This window comes from Heloderma suspectum, chromosome 4, assembly GCF_057233095.1.
Source record: "Heloderma suspectum isolate Gila_16-S chromosome 4, 16-S_ref, whole genome shotgun sequence".
NCBI lineage: Eukaryota > Metazoa > Chordata > Lepidosauria > Squamata > Helodermatidae > Heloderma > Heloderma suspectum.
The window spans coordinates 4,933,272-4,955,419 of NC_139461.1; the positions used below are offsets into that span (position 1 = coordinate 4,933,272).

Genomic DNA, 22,148 nt, shown 5'->3' on the forward strand with positions numbered 1-22,148 from the left:
GCCAGCCGCTGCGCTCTCTCCCCCTCTCTCCCAGTCGGCTGCACCGCGAAGGAGGGAAGTAGGGTTGGAACAGCCGCTGGCTCGCAGAGGAGTACTCAACGCGCCGTCATTCATTATCCACCAACATATGGAATAGTCATTGCGGGAGGAAGCAGAACCAAACAAGAGCCCCAAACTGCTTCCTCCCAGCGAGGCCTTGACAGCCTCTCCAGCTCCCGGCCATTCATCTCCGGGCGGTGGCGCGGGGGGGTGGGTGTCGGTCTGCACAGCAAGTGCTGCACCGGCAGGCGGCTGGGGGTAGAGGAAGGAGGGAGTGAGGGAAGTGACCACAAGAGGAAGGGGGCTGGGGATTTCCCCCGTTCCAACACTCAGCCTGACTGAGACCTATTTGCACAAGCGGCACCTTTGCTCTCCCTCATAACAGCAGCAACAGCAGCGTTTGCTCACTGACAGCCAAGCAGGGGTGCAAAGGGAGAAGGCCCAACACACTGCACAGAGGCAAGGCGAGGAGCAGAGCTGCCTTATCCGGGACAGCCTAGACAGGCCACGCCAGGAAACCAATTTATTTTGTTGTGTCTCTTCCCAGAACACACGGTAGAGACGAAGTTGGGCGGCACGCCAGGCCCAGCACTGGCGGCTGCCAACAGAGCAGGAGCTCAGTGGGAGGAGGAGGAAGTTTAGTCTGCGCTGCTCAGTGCAGGGGCAGCCGCGTGGGCCTCCCTCTGCCCTTTGCTAGTCTTGAGCAGAGAGCCTCGGAAGCCCACAGAAGCAGGCCAGGAGGGGAGGAGAGGGAAGGAAGCACAAGCGCTGCAGAAGTGGCAGGCTGCTGAGCGGGAGCCAAACAACAGCCCTGGCACTTGGGCAGTCATGCTCCAGAAAGGAAGCAGGCCTCCCCCTCCCCCCAAACCCCAAATTCCCTGCTAAGGAAGTCCAGTTCTGCTGCCAACAAAGTCAACAGCAAGTCACACACATTTACCCATCTCTGCTTCCCTTGTACATTCATGACGCTGCCAAGAGCCAGGTTTGCCAATAATTTGGAACAGTGTTTTGGGACAAGGAACGGGGAAAAAGGGGACAGAGTGGCTTATAGGGAGGAAGAAAGGACAAGGCGCTGTACACAACACTGGAGTCCAGTTGCCCCAGTCAGTAGGGTCCCCCACCCCCAAGCCTCCTGGGAACACTCTCTTCATACTCCGAAGAGGCTGAAGCCTAAAGCTGCCTTTGTACCAGTTCCCAAGCTACATATCTAAAAAATCACACACATGGCTCATCATATTGCCCCAGCCAGGCCAAAGGTCCTGTGGCCACCCTCCCATCACCACAGGAGGCTATTAGGTATCACCATCTTGGTGTCACCTAATTTAGGTATCACCGCTTGGACAGCCATCTGTCAGGGATGCTCTGACTTGGATTCCTGCATTGAGCAGGGGGTTGGACTCAATGGCCTTGTAGGCCCCTTCCAGCCCTACTATTCTATGATTCTATGACCACACCTCACAAGCAGGGCATGTCCTGAAGAGGAGGAAAGGGCTGCACCCCCACCGCCTCCTACGTAAAAGGTACCACTACAGCAGGCAAGCCATGGCAGCTCCCAGCAAGAAAGCTCCTTTGCCAGCCTTCCTTGCTGCTGCTTCGACTGGTATCACTTAGTGGTACAGCTGCAGGAACCATCATCCAGCTGGACAGAATTGCCTTGGGAGAGAGACAAAACTGCAAAACTAGAAGCGCTTCTCTTTTTAAATCCATGACCTCATAGCAAAACATCTCCACTTGCCATTTCATTTGGAAAGGGGTAGAGGAATGTGCCCAGACAGAAAGCCTAGGCACAGCAAAACTGACAGGAGAAAGCAGAGTAAAGCAAGAGGTAGATGGTGGAGGGAACGAAACAAAACTTTAGCCAGAGAGTGAGAGAGAGAGAGAGAGAGAGAGAGAGAGAGAGCAAGTGTGTGTGTCTCTACTTACTCTCCCCAAACCTCAGCTCTATGCATCCCCCAGCAACCCGAAGATGTGCTTTACTAAGCCTGCAGCTGCACAGGACAGAGGGCGCCAAGCAGCTCACCGTTCAAAACTTGCCAGGCTGAGTCATGCTACACATTCAGCAAGCCCAGCATCCTGTTTCCAGCAGTGGCCAGTCCAAATTTTTCCACAGGAAGCAGAGGGGTGCACAGGCGGGATGTGTGTTCAGTACATCCTTTCTCCTGGTTGCTAGCACCATGACTTCATCATCCTGAACATGATCATCAAGCTTCCAGTCCTCAATGTACAGCTCTTCACCTCAGTCTCCCATCTTTTCTTCTCCCCTCTTTTCCCCTTTCATGCCCTCTTTTATGATGCACGCCTTCTTTCTTTATCAAGCCTCTCCACTCTTCCGTAGCCAGCCCTTTTCTAATCCACCCTAGGCTTGCCTTACCTGATCCTCCAAGGTGGCCCTACTTCCTTCCCTCTATCTCATCTGTAATACCCCTGTAAACCCTAACCTCTCTGTCCACTACAGTGTTTTCCTCCTAACATAGACTTTAAGAATTGTGAGCAGGGGTTGCCACACGCCCCTATTGCATACAGTTCCTAGGACTCTGCTGGTGTTAAACAGCGCTTAGGGAATAAGAGTCAAAAGTTACAGTGAAATTCATCCTCAGCAAGCACGAATTTAAGGATACCTCAAGGTAACAGGATCAGAAATACTCTTAAGGCTGCAATCCTATACCCACTTGCCTGAAATCAAAGGGATTTACTTCTGAGTAGCCATGTACATTGCGAAGAGAAAACTCACTGGAAAAGATCCTGATGCTGGGAAAGACTGAAGGCAAAAGGAGAAGGGGACGGCAGAGGATGAGATGGCTAGATAGATTGTGACTGAAAGGTTGCCTGCACTCATAAAGCCCACTGACAGGTATCCCTTTCTTCTCATCCATGTGGGAACAAATGATACCGCCAAGCGGAGCTACGAAGAAATCACGTCAGACTTTGAAGCTCTGGGAAGGAAACTCAGGAACTTTGGGGCCCAGACAGTTTTCTCATCCATCCTTCCAGTAGTTAGAAGAGGGATAGAAAGGGAACGAAAAGAACTCTGGGTGAATGACTGGCTACAAAGGTGGTGCCGACGAGAGAGATTTGGATTCTGGGACCACGGGCTATACTTCCTGGAAGATGGACTGTTGGCAAGGGACGGGTTGCACCTCACAAAGGATGGGAAGAATGTGTTTGGCCACAGCATGAAGAACTTCATCAGGAGGGCTTTAAACTGAATCCTACGGGGAAGGGAGATGTAATGTTGGGGGTAACAACGGACGAAGGCGCATGCACTGCAACGCAGAGAACAGCTCCAATAGCGCCCAATAATAGTCTTCAGACACATGTAGGAAGAAAGCCAGACTATGAAGCACATGGTCTTCGATGTCTATATACTAATGCCCAGAGTATGGGAAACAAACAGAACTAACTTGAACTCTTAATACAGGAGGGAAATTATGACTTGATAGGTATAACTGAGACTTGGTGGGATGACTGTCATGACTGGAATACAGCAATTGAAGGATATAACTTGTTCAAAAAGAACAGGAGGAACAGAAAGGGAGGTGGGGTTGCACTGTATGTGAAAAATACATATCTCTGCACAGAAATACAGGAGGAGGAGCTTGGTAGCCCCATCGAGAGCATCTGGATCAAAATAAATGGAGCAAAGAATAAAAGGAACATGGTGGTCCGAGTCTACTCCCGGCCACCCAACCAAGGAGAAGACGAGGATGAAACTTTTGAAAAGCCAACAGCCAATGTTTTAAGGAAGCATGATGAAGTAGTAATGGGGGACTTCAATTTCCCCGATATTTGTTGGGAGACAAATTCTGCAAAACATGGCACCTCCAGGAAATTCCTGACTTGTGTGGCAGATAACTTCCTCCTACAGAAAGTAGAGGAAGGAACTAGAGGATCAGCTATCCTTGACTTGATCCTAACCAAAAGAGATGACTTAGTGGATAAAGTAGCAGTTACAGGAACTCTGGGGGAAAGCGACCAGGTTGCACTTAAGTTCTTGGTTCTAAGGGAAGCAAGAGCCAAGTGTAGTCAAACGTGTACCCTGGATTTTAGGAAAGCTGATTTTAATAAACTCAGAACAATGATCAGTAAGGTCCCATGGCAAGCAACGCTAACGAGAAAAGGAGTCCAAGATGGGTGGGAGCTTTTAAAAAAGGAAATTCTCAAGGCACAATCACAAACCATTCCAACAAGAAGAAAAGGTGGAAGACAACAGAAGAAGCCAATGTGGCTTCACAAAAAGCTTAGAGATGACCTGAAAACAAAAAAGGACACATATAGGGAGTGGAGAGAAGGCCAAGCAACAAAGGAAGAGTACAGGCAGGTAGCACAGAATTGCAGGGATGGCGTCAGGAAGGCTAAAGCTGAGAACGAAGCTGAGAATGAGCTGAGGTTAGCGAGGGATGCTAACAAAAAGGCTTTCTTCAGCTACGTGCATTGTAAAAGGCAAAGAAATGGTTGTTCAGCTATTAAATAAGGATGGCAAAACGATAACAGATGACAAAGAAAAGGCAGAAGTGCTCAATTCCTACTTTGGCTCAGTCTTCTCCCAAAAGAGGGTCTATGACCCCCCCCGGCAAAGGCGAAGTGCAGGCTGAAGGGGCAGGATTGCAGCTTGAGATCGATAGGCATACGGTCAAGGAACACCTAATTACTTTGAATGAGTTCAAATCTCCAGGGCCAGATGAACGGCATCCTAGAGCAATATAGGAACTGGCAGAAGAACTCTCAGAACTGCTGTCTATTCTCTTTGAGAAATCATGGAGGACGGGGGAAGTGCCAGATGACTGGAGGAGGGCTAATGCTGTCCCTATCTTCAAAAAGAGTAAAAAGGAGGAACCTGGGAACTACAGAACAGTCAGTCTGATATCAATCCCTGGGAAAATTCTGGAGCAGAAGATAAAGGAATCCATTTGTAAGCACCTTGAAAACAATGCCGTGATTACTCGAAGCCAACATGGATTTGTCAAGAACAAGTCCTGCCAGACGAATCTGATCTCATTTTTTGATCAAGTAACCTCCCTTGTAGACCATGGGAATGCTGTAGACATCATATACCTCGACTTCAGCAAAGCTTTCGACAAAGTGCCCCATGATCTCCTGATGAGCAAACTAGCTCAAAGTGGGCTAGATGAAACAACGATCCGGTGGATCCACAGTTGGCTACAGAATCAGACTCAAAGAGTGTTTATCAATGGGACCTTCTCAAAATGGGGAGAGGTAATGAGTGGGGTACCACAGGGCTCAGTCCTGGGCCCAGTGCTCTTCAACATTTTTATTAATGACTTGGAGGAGGAGGTGCAGGGACTGCTGATCAAATTTGCAGATGACACCAAATTGGGTGGGATAGCTAATACTTTGGAAGACAGAAACAAAATTCAAAGTGATCTGGATAGACTGGAGCGCTGAGCAGAAAACAACAGAATGACATTTAATAGGGATAAATGCCAAGTTCTGCACTAGGAAAAAGAAACCAAATGCACAGTTACAAGATGGGGGATACGTGGCTCAACAACACTATAAGCGAGAAAGATCTTGGAATTGTTGTCGGTCACAAGCTGAATATGAGCCAACTATGTGATGTGGCTGCAAAAAAGGCCAATGCTCTTTTGGGCTGCATTCATAGAAGCATAGTTTCCAAATCCCGGGAAGTACTAGTTCCCCTCCACTCAGCACTGGTTAGGCCTCATCTGGAGTACTGTGTCTAGTTCTGGGCACCACACTTGAAGAAGGATGCAGACAAACTGGAGAGGGTTCAGAGGAGGGCAACAAAGATGATCAGGGGACTGGAAACAAAGCCCTATGAAGAGAAACTGAAAGAACTGCGCATGTTTAGCCTTGAGAAGAGAAGACTGAGGGGAGATATGATAGCACTCTTCAAGTACTTGAAAGGTCGTCACAGAGAAGAAGGCCAGGATCTCTTCTTGATCATCCCAGAGTGCAGGACACGGAATAATGGGCTCAAGTTGCAAGAAGCCAGATTCTGGCTGAACATCAGGAAAAACATCCTGACTGTTAGAGCAATACTACAATGGAACCAATTACCTAGGGAGGTGGTGGGCTCTCCCACACTGGAGGCGTTCAAGGCGAGGCTGGACAGCCATCTGTCAGGGATGCTCTGACTTGGATTCCTGCATTGGGCAGGGGGTTGGACTCGATGGCCTTGTAGGCCCCTTCCAACCCTACTATTCTATGATTCTATGAGATAGCATCACTGATGCAATGAATATGGACTTGAGCACGCTCCGGGAGAGAGCGCAGGACAGGAAGGCCTGGCATGCTATGGTCCATGGGGTCACGAAGAGTTGGACACGACTGAACAACAACAACAATAAAGCCATGTACATGAAAGGTAAAAAAGGTAAAGGTGTCCCCAACCAGTCGTGTCTGACTCTAGGGTGTGGTGCTCATCTCCATTTCTAAGCCAAAGAGCCAGCGCTGTCCGAAGACACTTCCGTGGTCATGTGGCCAGCATGACTGTACACCGAGGTGCACAGAACGCTGCTACCTTTCCCGCCGAAGCGGTACCTATTTATCTACTTGCAATTTCTTGCTTTCAAACTGCTAGGTTGGCAGGAGCTGGGACTGAAGACGGGATCTCACTCCATCACGCGGCACTCGGGTCTCGAACTGCTGTCCTGCCGACCTTCTGGTCTGCAGTTCAGCGTCTTAACCACTAAGACACCACGGCCCTAGCCATGTACATGACTGCACTGTAAATGACACTCTAGTAAGACTAGACAGCCTCCTGCATCTCAGGGAGGCTACAACTCAAGAGGGTGGGGAAGGACAAGTTCATAAGAACACCATCAGTGCTACCCTTAGTAAAGTCCAGACACTGCAGGATGGAGGGTTCTGATGGTGCTCAGAGCCACAATCTCAGACACAAGTACTGATGAGTCCTGGTGCATGTCTGGAATCGGGTGCCTGGCTCCATGCTTAGCCCCACCCATTCTGGGAAACTTGTGCACTACGAGGATCTCCCTGAAGCCAGGGAGACCCTGGGCTCTCTGCCAGCTTCAACTATTGGGCAGTACAAAAACGGAATAAATAATGGTTGCCCTACCTCATACAACCAGGAAGGGAGTGCACTCATGTTTGGGAAGGGCACATAATTCCACCTTCATCACTCTCCTCCAGTACTATGCTGATTTCTCTGTGAACTATCCTGCTTGCTACAGCTGGTGGGAAGAGATGGGGAGGCGGGAAAACCCCAAATTCAAACTTACAGGGGCTGAAAAGATCTTTGAGACACTTTCAATTTGGACCCTTAATGCGCTTTAAAGCACCTTTCTGGGGCCCCTAACCTGCATGCCTGAAGAGATGGATTTGGTTCTACACTTTCAGTGTCAAGTCAAGCAAAACTTCGTTGCATATAACCAAAGGCCTTTGCAAGAACTCTCATTTCATAAATTGTTAATTGACAAAATATACATTTGGCAATATTTATAAACATCAATCATAATTAAAATTCATATTCACCATGTTTGCCATATGTATTGAGGGACTGCAATGATTTGCATCTGTGCATGTGGTTCAAAGTCTAGAACTAGAAGCAGGGTGAGTGAACTGATTAATCTACAGGTAAAGGGGGTCACAATGCAATAAGAAGTACACACCAAGAACATGTCCTGGGCACAGGAAGCAGATGCATCAGGCCTCTGCTGGAGGAGATAAATGCAATTACAGAAAGGGAGGCAGGCAGGCAGGAACAAAGCCATTGGAAGCTGCTCTGATGTCAACAGGTTCTGAATCAGTGTTCCCCCCACGGGGGCCCTGAAATAGGACCAGCTGGGGAGGGAAAGACCTTGGATTCCAACATGAAAGAGTTGCGTCCCTGGGTTATGCTCGAGACATTACACAAGCGTATGTTTTGTATAGCCATATATTTCATTACACTCTCAATCTCTATTCCAGACCTACCACTTCCGCAGCTCTCACTCGAGACCAGGTGGGCTTCCAGTCTGTGGATGCCCCAAGTGCATGCCTTTGCTGGGCCTGAAGGGCAGGCAAGAATGTTATTCCCCAAAGTCCCTAAGAAGCCAACTCCAAACTCAAGCCCCTCCTCTCCAGTGGCCCTTGAACTCCCAAAAATATCATCTCAAAGCCCCAATTTCCAGAAGCTTGGCCAAGTTACAGAGGGTCACCAGAGGGGCGGGCAACTTGTGGCCCTCCAAAAGTTTTGCCCTACAACTCCCATCAGCCCTAGCTAGCACAGGCAATGGTGAGGGATGATAGGAGTTATAGGCCAAAGCATCTGGAAGGCCACAAGTTGCCAATCCTGGTCTACAGAATTCTAGTTCCAAAGGAACCTACTCAGGCAATCCTATACGCTGCCAGCAGGCCTCCATGTCTGCCCTCCTACCCAGCATGGGATACCTAGTTAGCCTTTTCAGCAATCTGCAGAAGACAGAGATGACTGCTCTCATTCTGTCCCACCTGAGTGCCAGCTGCCAAATATCTTATCGCAAAGTGGCCTCACTTGCCAGTACTCCCTGTACTTCATTTTTTGGGAGGTATCTGGCACCATCAGATCCATCAACCCTTTTCCACCTTCTGCTAACAAAGCCTTTAATTTTTCAGGCAAACAAATAAAATAACAAAACGAACAAAAAACAGCTATGCAGGTAGAAAGCCTGCAGGAGTGCAGGAGCTGTCCAGTTTATTGCACTGAGTGTCACATGTATGACTATCTGCTGGGCAGAAGTTGTGGGCATGTGCCCGCCCAGTGCAATGGACTTCTGGCCCTCAGGGAACAGGTTTGTTCCCTTAAAGCCAAGGATGCTGACCTGGAAAAGCTGAAAGCGGCAGACAGGTTTATGGATGAGACCTTGGAGGATGGGATTGTTGTTGTTCTTCAGTCGTGTCCGACTCTTCGTGATCCCATGGACCATAGCACGCCAGGCCTTCCTGTCCTGCGCTCTCTCCCGGAGCGTGCTCAAGTCCATATTCATTGCAGGAGGATGGGATAGTGGTATCTCAATCCCAGGGTGACAGCTCCTCTGCAGTCACAGAGAATGAGTGTCTTGGGGAAGAATAAGGAAGATGGAAATGATCCCTTAGAAAGGACTCATGTTTTGGGGGATGAACAGATATCCTCTTGGACTGAGGCTATGCCCCCAGAGGTGCAGGGCTTGTGGCAGCAGGAGTTTTGAGCATTAGAGACACAGACAGCTAGATCTGTGAAGGGCATGTAGACTGCATGACGAATTGTCAGCTTGGAACGAAGGTCATGGATATCATGCATCATCTAGATAGCCTGGTAGATCATGCTGGGGAGGAGCCAGTGGTTGAGGAGAATATTGGCACCTATGACATGGGGAAATGTAGTCACAAGTTCCTAGAAGCCACAGTTTGGTTGCTAGATAGGAGGTTGAAAGCCAGGACCACCAAGGTAGCTTTTTCTGAAATGCACAGGGCCAGCTAGAAATGCTTCCTGTGCAGAGCCAGCTTGACAGGCAAAACTGAGGAGTCTCAATTCATGGTGAGATGGTGGTGCAGGGAGGAGGGGTGCAGATTTGCCAGGCACTGGGAAACATCTGGGGACAAGCTGGGCCTCTACAAAAGGGTTGGGCTCCACCTGAACCAAAATGGCAGGAGACTGCGGGCAGGTTCTTATCAAAAAGGTGGCAGAGCAGTTTTTAGACTGCACCATGGGGAAAGCCAGTAGATGCTGAGCAGCATCTGTTTTGGGTTGAATTATTCCTAGGAGATGAAGGTGAAAATGTTTTCTGATTGTCCAAATAGAGACAAGGCGGAAATAGGCCATGAGCGCACATTAGAACACGACAGCCAAAAAAGCCAAAGGGCCATAGTGGAAAATATACATGTAAGAGACATCTGGAGAGGGGCACTGTGTATGTTTCTATGCTAATGTTAGAAGCCTTCGAGCCAAGATGGGAGAGTTTGAGTACTTGGTTTTATAGGAGGACTTAGGCATAACACAACCCTAGTGGAGTGGAGAAAACCAGTGGGAATCAGCCCTCTCTGAATACAAACACAATAGGAAGGGCATAGTGGAGGTGGTGTCACTCTGTACATCAAACAGGCAGCATGTCAAACAAACTCAAAACTGTAAAATGGGCAGACTCCTCAACAGAATTGCTGTGGGTTACAATACCAGGACCTGAGGCCCCAAAAGCTCAGGGGGATCTCAAGGTGGAGAATGAAATCAGGGAGGTACCCAAAGTAGAAAATGTTGTAGTAATGGGCTATTTCAATTACCCTCATGTAGACTGGATAAATGCATGTTCAGGTTACAACAGAGAGGTAAAATTTCTCATATAGAAGTGTCAAGGAAGCTATTAGCAAAAAGAAGGCTTCCTGCAGAAATTGAAGTCTTGCCCAAAAGAGGAGAACAGAAAAGAACACAAGTTTGCACAAAGGAAATGCAAGCAGACAATAAGGGAAGCAAAAAAGGATTTTGAAGAGCATATAGCCAACAACATTAAGACAAACAATAAAAATTATTTACATACATCAGAAGCAGGAAACCAGGTAGGGTGGCAGTTGGACCACTGGATGGGAATGGAATGAAAGCAGGATAAAGAAAGGAGAATAAGGAGAATAAGGAGATCACAGAGCAACATAATGAATTCTTTGAATCTGTCTTCATTGCAGAAGATGTAGGGCAGATACCCATGCGTAAACTGAGGTTTTCAGGACGGGAGTCTGATGAATTGAGGCAAATGGTGGTGACAAGAGATGAAGTTCTAAACCTTATTGACAAACTGAAAACAAGCAAATCATCAGGTCCAGATGGTACCCATCCAAGAGTTCCTGGTAGGAATAAATGATAATTTCTTGCAATGCAGGGATATAAACAGTGGGCCCCCCAAGGATTGGCATTGGGACTGGTGCTTTTCAATTTGTTCATGAATGATCTGGTATTAGGGGTGAGCAGCGAGGTGGCCAAGTTTGCTGACAATACCTAATTATTTGGGATGGTTAAAACATGAATGGATTGCAACGAGCTCCAAAAGGATCTCGCCCAGTTGGAGGAATGAGTGTTAAAATGGCAAATGCAGTTCAATATAAACAAGTGTAAAGTGATGCACATTGGGCCCCAAAATCCTAATTAGACTTATACACTGAAGGGGCCTGAGCAGTCAGTGTCTGAGTCTGACCAAGAAAGAGATCTTGGGGTTATGGTGGACAGTTCGATGAAAATGTCATCCAGTGAGTGGATCCTGTGAAGTAGACAAATTCCATGTTGCACATAACCCAGACCCTCAGAGACTCATTTTTCGTATAATAATCACACAGGAGCAACCCAGACAGCTTTTATAAATTCTCCATGGTGCTCTTAGAGGCCATCCAGCTGTGAGCCCTGCAGGACCTGGACCCTGTTTCTTTGCCTGGCTGTTTCCATCTGGCCTGGAAGGGCACGGCCTCAACCTGACTCCAACTGTAAAGGCTGCCTACTGCTGGAAGTGCCAGGGAGGGAGGATATCGGGCCAACTGGGGGGACTTGAGGGGGGCATCAGTGTAGTGCCGGGTAGAGGGAGATATGGTGTTGTGAGGAGGACTCGCCAGGTAAGGGGAATGCGGCCCAGGCAGTTAATCGCCGTGCCATGTTCTGGTCCTCCCTACACCTGCAGGTTTGGTGGTTGCCCTATCAGCCTGCTTTCCAGTCTCTGGATGCTGCTTTTAAATGCCAGATGGGTTCAGAATAAGGCCCCCCTTATCCATGACTTTATAGTGGATGAGGCAGCCGATCTGGCATGTATAACTGAGAGCTGGGTGGGTGAGCAGGGAGGAGTCACTCTCTCTGAGCTATGCCCACCGGGATACTTGGTCCAGCATCAGGGAAGGCTTGAAGGCCGGGGAGGGGATGTTGTGTGGTCTATAGGAATTCCTGCAGGCTCCCTGTCCATATGACAACTGGTCTGGGGTGTTTGCACCTTGTGTTGGGTCAGCGGGACAGATTAGGGATTGAGCTGACAGAGGCGGTCTCGGGTGTGCTGCTGAGAACCCCCAGACTGTTTGTTCTGGGGGATATCAACATTCATGCTGAGGGCACCTTGTCTGGGGCAGCTCAGGATTTCATGGCCTCCATAACAGCCATGGGACTGTCCCAACATGTCACTGGCCCAACACATGTAGCGGGGAATACTCTAGACCTGGTTTTCTCAACTGGACATAGAGATGGTGATCTGAAGGTGGGGGACTTTGTATCAGTCCCTTTGTCATGGTCAGATCACTGCCTGCTGAGGTTTAGACTTACAGCAGCTTTTCCCCTCTGCAGGGGTGGGGGATCTATTAAGATGGTCTGCCCCAAGAGGCTAATGGATCTGGATGGTTTCCAGAGGGCTCGGGGGGGGGGGGGTTCCGGCTGATATGGCTGGCATGCCTGTCGAAGCTCTGGTCAACCTGTGGAATGCAGAAATGACCCGGGCAGTTGACACGATTGCTCCTGACCGCCCTCTCCAGAGTAGAGCTCATATGGCTCAGTGGTACACCCCGGAGCTGAGAGTGATGAAACAAAATAGGAGATGGCTTGAGTGCAGGTGGAGAAAAATTCCTAGTGGATGCAATCGAGCCTTGGTGTGTGCCAGGTATATTCAAAGGCAGTAGGAGCAGCAAGGAAATAACATTTCACTGCCTCTATTCCATCGTCCATATGAGTTTCAGCTGGTACAGCTCGAGGATGTGGACAAGATGCTTGGACTGGTTCATGGAACCACTTCCATATTGGATCCTTGCCCTTCTTGGCTAATAAAAACTAGCAGGGAAGGAACAGCAGGCTGGGCTAGGGAGGTGATGGATGCCTCCTTGCGAGAGGGAGTGGTCTCAGGCAGCCTGAAATAGGTGGTGGTGAGACCACTCCTGAAGACATCCTCCTTAGACCCAGAAAACCTTAATTATAGGCCGGTTGCAAATGTTCCATTCCTGGGCAAGGTCCTTGAGTGAGTGGTTGACAACCAGCTCCAGGCATTCTTGGATGAGACCAATTATCTGGATGCATTTCAGGCCAGGTTTTGGCACAGAAACAGCCTTGGTCGCCCTGTATGATGACCTATGTCAGGAGAAAGAAGGGGAGTGTGACCCTGTTGATTTCGGTGGCTTTTGACACCATCAATCACGGTATCCTTCTGGGACGGCTCTCTGAGCTGGGAGTGAGAGGCACTGCATTGCAGTGGTTTCACTCCTACTTGGAGGGTCAGCTCCAGAAGGTGGTGCTTGGGGAACACTGCTCGGCCCCGTGGATTCTCCAATACAGGGTTCCACAGGGGTCAGTTTTGTCCCCCATGCTGTTCAACATCTACATACAAAAAACCATTGAGTGCAGTCATCCAGCGTTTCGGAATGCATTGCCATCAGTATGCTGATGACACGCAGGTCTATTTCTCCTTTTCATCTTCTTCAGATGAGGCTGTGGATGTGCTACATCAGTGCCTGGCTGCAATAATGGCCTGGATGAGGGCTAATAAACTGAAACTCAATCCAGACAAGACTGAGATGCTGTAGGTGGGTGGTTCTGCTGACCAGATGGAGGGTGTTCAGCCTGTTCTGGATGGGGTTGCACTCCCCCTGAAGGAGCAGGTCCGTAGCTTGGGGGTCCTCCTGGAACCATCCTTGTCACTTGAGGCTCAGGTGGCCTCAGTGGCACAGAGTGCCTTCTACCCACTTCAGTTGGTGGCCCAGCTATGCCCCTATCTGAACAAGGATAACCTGGCTTCAATTGTCTATGCTCTGGTAAACTCCAAGTTAGATTACTGCAATGTGCTCTAGATGGGGCTGCCTTTGAAGACGGTTCAAAAGCTGCAGCTCAAAATGCAGCAGCCAGATTGTTAACAGGGACCAGACGGTTCGAACATATAAGACCGACTCTGTCCTGCTTGCACTGGCTGCCTATATGCTTCTGAGCTCAATTCAAGGTGCTGGTTTTAACCTATAAAGCCCTACACAGCACGCCTCTTCTGAAATGAATCTACCCATACAATACATTCAGCATCTAAGGCCCTCCTCCGACTGCCTCCTCCAAGGGAAGCTTGGAAGGCAGCAACGAGGGAGAGGGCCTTCTCAGTGGTGGCCCCCCATCTGTGGAACAAGCTCCCCGATGAGGTCTGCCTGGCACCAACATTATTATCTTTTCGGCGCCAGGTTAAGACCTACCTCTTTTCCCAGGCATTTGGCAGCACATGATGTGTTTTAATCGGTCCTGGATGTGTCTTTAGTTATGTCTGATAGTTCAGTGTTGTTTTTCATTATATGTTGTTTGTGTATATTGTTTGTGTGCTTTTATGTGCTTTTTTGTAAATGGCTTTTAAATTTCTTATATTGTATTTAATGTTTTAACTTTTGTAAACCACCCAGAGAGCTTCGGTTATGGGGCGGTATAGAAATGCAATTATTATTATTATTATTATTATTATTAATAATAATAATAATAATAATAATAATAGCAGCTTAGATCGGGCCCTCCATTAGGGAATCTCTGATATCTGGGATCAGGTTCAAAAATGAGGATAGGGGGCAGTTTGGAAAAAATTTCAGATACAGCTATAAACATGGTGAAGGTATGATAGCCCTAATGGTGAAGAAATCAAGCTGATGGTAGATAAAACAGCACTGGATAGAATGAATGGCAGGGCAGTGGAGCAGGGGATGTGGGGATTCTTTCCAGTCCTTGGAGCAGAATTCCAGGACTTAGGTATGATGGCATCTGTTTGCCACCTGCTTCCTAAAATGGAACTCAACAAGTTATTCTGCTACAGTATTTACCCAACAGCAGATATTCACACAAGGCAGACAAAGATAAGATGGCTAGCTTGACCTTTCTAAACCTAAGATGCCAGCAAAGAAATGCAGAATCAAAAGTTTGCTAAACTTTTGGAATTATTTCTTATGGAACAGACTTTTTTAAAAAAGAAGTTCCCTGCATTAACTCTGTTAAACAAAAAACAACAACACCACCACCCCTCCGGTGTCATCTGCCTCTCAAGAGGTTAGTTATGCCCTCTCTCCATATGACATTCAGGGCCCACAACACTACATAAGAACATAAGAGCCACGCTGGATCAGACCAAGGGTCCATCCAGTCCAGCTTTCTGTTCACACAGTGGCCAACCATCTGTTGACCAGAGTCCCACAAGCAGGGCATGAGCACAACAGCACCCTCCCACCCTCAACACTGAACCTGGAAAAATCCTGTCCCGTGGCCTCTAACTCAGAGATCTTCATGTTTCTTTGTCCTGTTCTTAACTGCTTTCCATTCTGCTTGGAGACATCTTCTGCATATGTGAATTCCTTCCCCACCTGTTCTCTTTTTCCCCAGACTAAACACACCACCCACTGCTTCCACTTCTCTTTCTAGACCATTCTTCGTAGTCTCCATTTTTTGCTCTGAACCTTCTCCCATTTGACAAAGTCCTACTAGAAACTGAGAGCTCTGAGCTTGACACAGTTTCATCCCTTCTCTTATACATAATGACTTCTGCAGCCACAGTTTTAAGAGGATCTGGCCATTTTGCAACAAGTGCAGATGAAGAGCTCATATTAAGTGTGTCACCCACTGCAACCTCCAGACCTTTCTCTGCAGTGATGTTGCCTACCCAATTATTCTTCCTCTAGCATTATGAACTCTGGATGTTCTCCTTTCTTGTATTTACTACACATGCCTCCCTTTGGGGTAGAATCTAATCCAGTTGTTTCCACTCAATGGTCCAAACTATTAGGGTTTTTTTTTCCTTCCTCAGACTGACAGCTGAGAAAGGTGCAGCCTCTTACATTTCATGTGTGAGAGAGTAAAGCATGGTCATCCTCCTCCCACAAATCTAACGCAAGCCCTCTTGCAACTTCATAGGCATCAACCAGCCTATTTATACCTACATGCCACAACCAGGCTATTTCTCACTTCCCTGGGGAAGAGCCACCCTACAATTCAGCCCCCAGGACCCTCACACATAGGCAGTCTAGTTACCACAACAAGGGCTAATTGTGTACATCGTCACCCAGCCCTTTCAGTCTAGTCTGTCGGTCTCAGTCTCGCTCCCCCCCCCCCCTCGCCCTCCCAGGCCCTAGTGAGGAGAAAATGCCAATGTGACCTACAAAGTCAACTGCCCAAATGGAAAACTGGAGTCAGCAGTGCACAGAAAAGTGCACATAAAACATGCATACAAGCTCAAAAGCAGAATCAGAAAATTCTCCTTGAAGAAACAAGGAGCCAATCTCACCCTTCTTCAACCTTTCCCTCACCACAGAGCTAAAACCACTCAGAAGAACATAAGAGCTGTGCTGGATCAGACCAAAGGCATATCTAGTCCAGCATTCTGCTCCCACAGTGGCTAGATACTTGCTAGAAGCCCACAAGAAGGACATGAGTACAAAAGCCCCCTCCTGCTCATGTTCCCCAGGAACTGGGAAGAACATCAGAAGAGCTTGGCTGAATCAGACCAAGAGTCCATCCAGTCCAGCACTCTGTTCACACAGCGGCCCATCCACAGGAAACCCACAAGCAGGACACGAGTGCCACAACACCCTGCTCAGGGGTATGCTGCCTCCGACAGTGGAGGTAATCTATAGCTATCAAGCCTTGTTTGCCATATACAGTCATGTGAAAAAGTACACCCTCTTTGAGTTCTACGGTTTTACGTATGAGGACATAATTAAAATCATCTGGTCCTTAGCAGGTCTTAAAATTAGGTAAATACAACCTCAGCTGGACAACAACACATGACATATTACACCGTGTCATTATTTATCTTACAGAAATAAAGCCAAAATGGAGAAGCCATGTGTGAAAAACAAAGGACACCTTAGGATTCAATAGCTTGTAGAACCACCTTTAGCAGCAATAACTTGAAGTAATGGTTTTCTGTACGACTTTATCAGTCTCTCCCATCGTTGTGGAGGAATTTTCACATGATTTTCACATGACTGTATGCCAGTTTGACTGGCCTGTTTGTCCTGTGTTGAATGCAGTAGGGTATTTCACTGGGCATTAGACCATGAGGCTCCAAAACGCCCTCTCCCCTTGAACAGAGCTCAAACCGCACCATGGTTCACCCCACGGCTGCGAGCTCGGAAGTGGGAGGTGAGACGGCTAGAGCGCCGGTGGTGGAAATCTTGCTCCAAAGACCATCAGGCACGGGTTAGAGCTGTAGCTTCAGCCTACCATGTGGTGATAAGAGCAGCAAAAAAGAATTTTTATGCTGCCTCTATCGCGTCTGCAGAGTGCTGTCCCAGGAAGCTGTTCCAAGTGGCCCGGAACCTGGTCGGTCCAGTTGTTCCGGAACCAATGAAGCATTCTAAGGCCTCCTGTGATGAGTTTTGCAAAGCACTTTGCAGATAAAATCGACCAGATAAGGAGTGCTATTCTGTGCGCTGTGGATACAGTTAGTGAACGAGGGGCAGCCGGTGACAGACCGGTTGTGTGGGATTGGTTCCAGTTTCTTCCTTTGGAGGAAGTGGACAGGGTGCTTTCATCTTTAAGGCTGACCATCTGCTTACTTGATCCTTGCCCATTTTGGCTCGTTATGAGCTGCAAGGAGTGACTTAGGGAGGGGATCAAGGCGGTGGTGAATGCCTCCCTTGAGGAAGGAGTGATGCCATCAGCCCTCAAGGAGGCGGTGATAAGACCACTGTTAAAGAAGCCCTCCTTGGATCCCCAAGACCAAGAACTTTCACCCGGTCTCGAATCTGCCGTTCGGGGGCAAGGTGATTGAGTGGGTGGTGGCTTTGCAGTTGCAGGCACACTTGGAAGAAGCTGATTATCTGGATCCATTTCAGTCGGGCTTCAGGCCTGGGCAGGGGGCAGAAACTACCTTGGTGGATGATATGGGGAGAGCTCTAGATAGGGGTGAATGTTCCTTCCTTGTTGTCCTCGATCTCTCAGCGGCTTTTGATACCTGGAACGCCTGGAGGGGTTGGGCATAGGGGACACCGTATTATGGTGGTTCCATTCCTTCCTCTCTGGCAGGTACCAGAAGGTAGCTCTGGGGGAGGAGACTTCAGACCCTTGGCTGCTCACTTGCAGGGTGCCACAGGGTTCTATTCTCTCCCCGATGCTATTTAACATCTATATGAAGCCACTGTGGGCGATCATCAGGAGATTTGGGTTGCAGTATCATCAATATGTGGATGACATGCAACTCTACCTCTCATTTAAATCGTCGCCAAGGTTGGCTGTAGAAACCCTGTCCAAGTATCTGGAGTCGGTGAGTGGCTGGATGGAAAGGACTAAGCTGAAACTGAACCCTGACAGAACTGAAGTACTTTTTGTGGGAGACAACGGAGGGTTGGCTGATGTTGACCTGGTGTTCAATGGGGTGCAGCTACCCCTGAAGGACCAGGTCCGCAGTCTGGGGGTGATTTTAGATTCCCAGCTGTCCATGGAGGCTCAGGTGTCAGCCATGTACCAACTCCATCTGATATGGCAGCTGCACCCCTATCGCCCTAACCACCTGCTCCCATCAGTAGTTCATGCTCTGGTCTCCTCTCGCCTAGACTACTGTAATGCGCTCTACGTGGGGTTACCCTTGAAGACGGTTCAGAAGTTGCAGCTGGTGCAGAATGTGGTGGCCCGCCTGATTAAAGGCAGCCGTCGGTGAGACCACATCACTGCAGTGCTGAAGGAATTGCACTGGTTACCAGTTGTTTTTTGGGCCCAATTCAAGGTGTTGGCATTGACCTTTAAAACCCTATATGGTTCTGGCCCAGTCTATCTTAAGGACTGCCTCCAACAACACCAGGGACGCCGCTCAACAATATCGGCCTTGGTAGGCCTTCTGTCTGTCCCATCAGCCAGGACAGCTAGGCTGGTGAGGACTAGGGAGAGTGCCTTTTCTGTGGTGGCACCCACTCTATGGAATTCCCTCCCTAGTGACCTCCGCCATGCCCCCTCTTCAATGAGCTTCCATTGGGCTTTAAAAACCTGACTGTTCAGGTGGGCATTTGGGGTGGGTTAGGGTTTTTTTAGAGCAGTGTTTTTGTTTTTTGTTCAGTTGATTATGTAAATTTGTTATTAGTATTGTATGCCGCCTAGAGTGGCCAGGTAGCTGGCCAGATGGGCGGCTAGTAAATCAAATCAAATAAATAAAATTTGTTTGCAAATGATTACATATACGTATCACATAAGAGGAACAGGTGAAGGCACCCCTGCTGTCGTTTGTGGCTGACGTCATTAGGTCTTGTAATTGGGTTGCCAGAGTAGACATTAGGTCAGTGTTGGCATTTGGGTTTGTTGCAGGACCTGGTCCCTGTGTCTATATCTCTGTTATATAACCTGTGCTTGCTGATGAGTAGCTAGCTGTTTTAGGTTGGGAGGCAGGTGCTGTCTGTAAGCAAGTAGAGGCCCACCACCCAAGGCCTATGAGAGGGAAATGTCATTGTCCAGGATGGGCTGTACTTCACTGAAGACACATGGAGGATAAGGGTATGAATGGCTGTTAGTCTTGATGGCTGACACAAATCTGACATCAAAAATGGCAATATCCAAAAACCAAAGAGGGAATATTTCAGCCTCCTTGGACATTCTGTTACTAGCCTTAAAGTGACCATTCCTGAACAAAGGGAGACAGCAATGTGATATCACTGAATTACAGTTCATCAAGATGCCTGTGGCTTGAATCAGGATTTTTTTTTAAATCACCCTACAGGTTAACTAGCTTACCAAGGCCAGGATGCCTGTGTTATCGCTAACAACTGTTTTGTGAATGGCCAGTGTCTATATGTTCTGCACTTCATTTCCCCCTCACTTGTTTACAATCTCCCCACCAAACCATGTGCATCTATATCTGTAACTCAGGATAACACTTCATGCATCTGATGAATTGAGCTCTAGTCCATGAAAGCTTATGCCATAATAAACATGCTCGTCTTTAAAGCGCTATAAGAGTCTTTGTTGCTTATGCTGCAACAGACTAATATGGCCACCCTTCTGAGAACAAAAAGAGTTGGAGACTTTGATTTGCTTAGCTCCACGCAGCCAGCCAGGCCATCCTTGTCCAGAGAGCAACCGGGCAGATGGTCTTACCTCCTCATCAGAACTGTCTTCTGCATACTCGTTCTCCAACTCCTGCTGAACAATTTCTGTGCCCTTGATCTTACGGCATGATTGCACTTCCTTCCTGGAAGCCTCTCCAGCCTGTAAAACAAGATGGCAGAAACAGTTACCATGCAAAGGTAGCAAGAGGCTCCTTCATACACATTTATTCCGGAGTCCTCCACAAACTATATAGAATGACTGGTACCAACTGCAGAGCTGTGAGGGCCCCTCTCAGAGGCATGATTCAAACTGCTGTTTCTGAGCCTTTCCACAGTGTGCATCCTGGCACTCCCTTGATTCTCAACAGGTTCCTGATACACGGTGAAGACGTCGCTCCAGTTCACCTGCAGTTTCCCTCTCCTAGAGGAGCATCACCCACTTCCACAATCAAGCAGGGGCACTGAAGAAACTTTCAGGTAATGCAGCTCAGGCAGTAGTGCTGGGAAATAACTTTGGCACGATAACCTGAAAAGTTGCTGCTATTCAGTATAGCTGGAGCCATGACCTGACTAATTGGGAGGCATCTGCATATGCATGTGCCCAACAGTAGTCAAAACAAGTGGAAGAGGCACAGGGGAGGCAAAGAAACAACACGGCTGCTTGTGTTAGGAATTCACTTGACCAAAGGACAACCATTTTCTGTGAAGCAAAAGTTGAGCGCTGAGACTGGGGCAGACTTTGCTCAGGAGAGAGAGTGGAAGTATGTGTAATAGCCATTCAGACTTAACTTCTTGATTATGATTCTATCTAATTTGATGTTTCTTGGCAGCAAAGGTCCACAAATGTACTGATCAGTTCAACACCAGTGGGAGGATTCCTTTATTCTGCTAAGCATTGGAGTGGGTACGAGGGATCTCATCTTCCCCAAGGCTCAGTGCAAAAGGGACAAGCCCTCACCTCCACATATAGCTTGACGTTAGGGAGGAGGGCAGGGGCTTGTCTCTGCGGTCGTGCTGGGACTCTGAAGCTCAGCAAAGCACCACCTCAAGACTGACTGAGCACCTCCTGGTTGAGACTGGATACTAAGGTCAGTCAAAATTTCTGGACCCCTGCCTGGCAGAAAGGACACTGTGGGAATTTTCTTGGTGCTACCATTTTCCCCTTTCCTGCATTCCCAGCTGCAGCTTAAAGTAACACAAGGATAGAAATATGTGTCTGGAAAAATGGCTGCAATCTACTCTAAACTTGCAGAATAGAATGGGCTATAAACATGATGAATAGGAAGCATCTGTTGAAGTTGAAACATTAACCCAAAACTTAAAAACTGTTTGATGCATGACGTTAAAGACCTAAATTGGGGGGGGGGGATGCTTTTGTCCAATTAAAAGTTTGCTTGTTTTCCTTGGCATACAGAAACACACTACCCGCTGGTCCACAATGCACTTGGCCACATTCTGCTTCTAGGCTCAACATGGTGATTGCATGCAACCATCTGTACACAATCTTTCTTCTCAGACACACCTACAACTACCAAGCCCAGAAGCCCCCACTCCACTTTACGTGAAGGCTACAGCCCATCTCCCTACTGTGGGCCAAAGGAGCCCCCCGGGCAGCTCCCAGAGATCCACCACTGTGAACGGCATGGAAAAAAGTGAACCGAGTGAATGTCTTCTCCTGCTCTCATAATATTAGAACTTGGGGTCACCCAATGAAATTAACTGGCAGTAGGTTTGGGACAGGCAAAAGGAAGAACTCCTTCACACAATGCATAATTCACGAATGGAATGCATTGCCATGGGATGTGTGACCGCCACTGCCTCAGGCATATAGATTGGGGTTTTATGGTGCAGTGGCATCTAGGCCATTCTGTGTCAAACACCAGACAATATACCAAGGTTCTCTCCATGCTGCATGAGCTGAACAGGAACTTTTACTAGTCTAGATGGCCTGATGGTCTATCAACAACCATTAGCCCCGACAACTAAGCAAAAACTCCCTATTCAGAGACAGCCCACCTTTGCATTCCCATTGTTGGGATACCAGAAAAACAGGGGATGGCTCCTGTTTTCACCCCCTTCTTGTGGGCTTTCTGGAGGCACTTCGCTGGCTACTATTGGCAACAAGATGTTGGCCTAGAGGAACCCTTGGCCTGATCCAGCAGGGCTCTTCTTATGTCCTCATATTC

The 22,148-nt window shown here is 48.2% G+C and overlaps 1 protein-coding gene across 2 annotated transcripts in view; it reads right to left on the reverse strand.

Annotated features, from left to right (window-relative positions):
- Positions 1–22,148, reverse strand: part of BOP1 (BOP1 ribosomal biogenesis factor) — a 105,292-nt gene that overhangs the window by 69,944 nt on the left and 13,200 nt on the right. For both annotated transcript variants that reach the window (XM_084854738.1, XM_084854742.1), the window contains exon 3: positions 20,012–20,122. In XM_084854738.1, the coding sequence (XP_084710864.1) occupies positions 20,012–20,122 (111 nt within the window). The remainder of the gene's footprint in view (positions 1–20,011; positions 20,123–22,148) is intronic.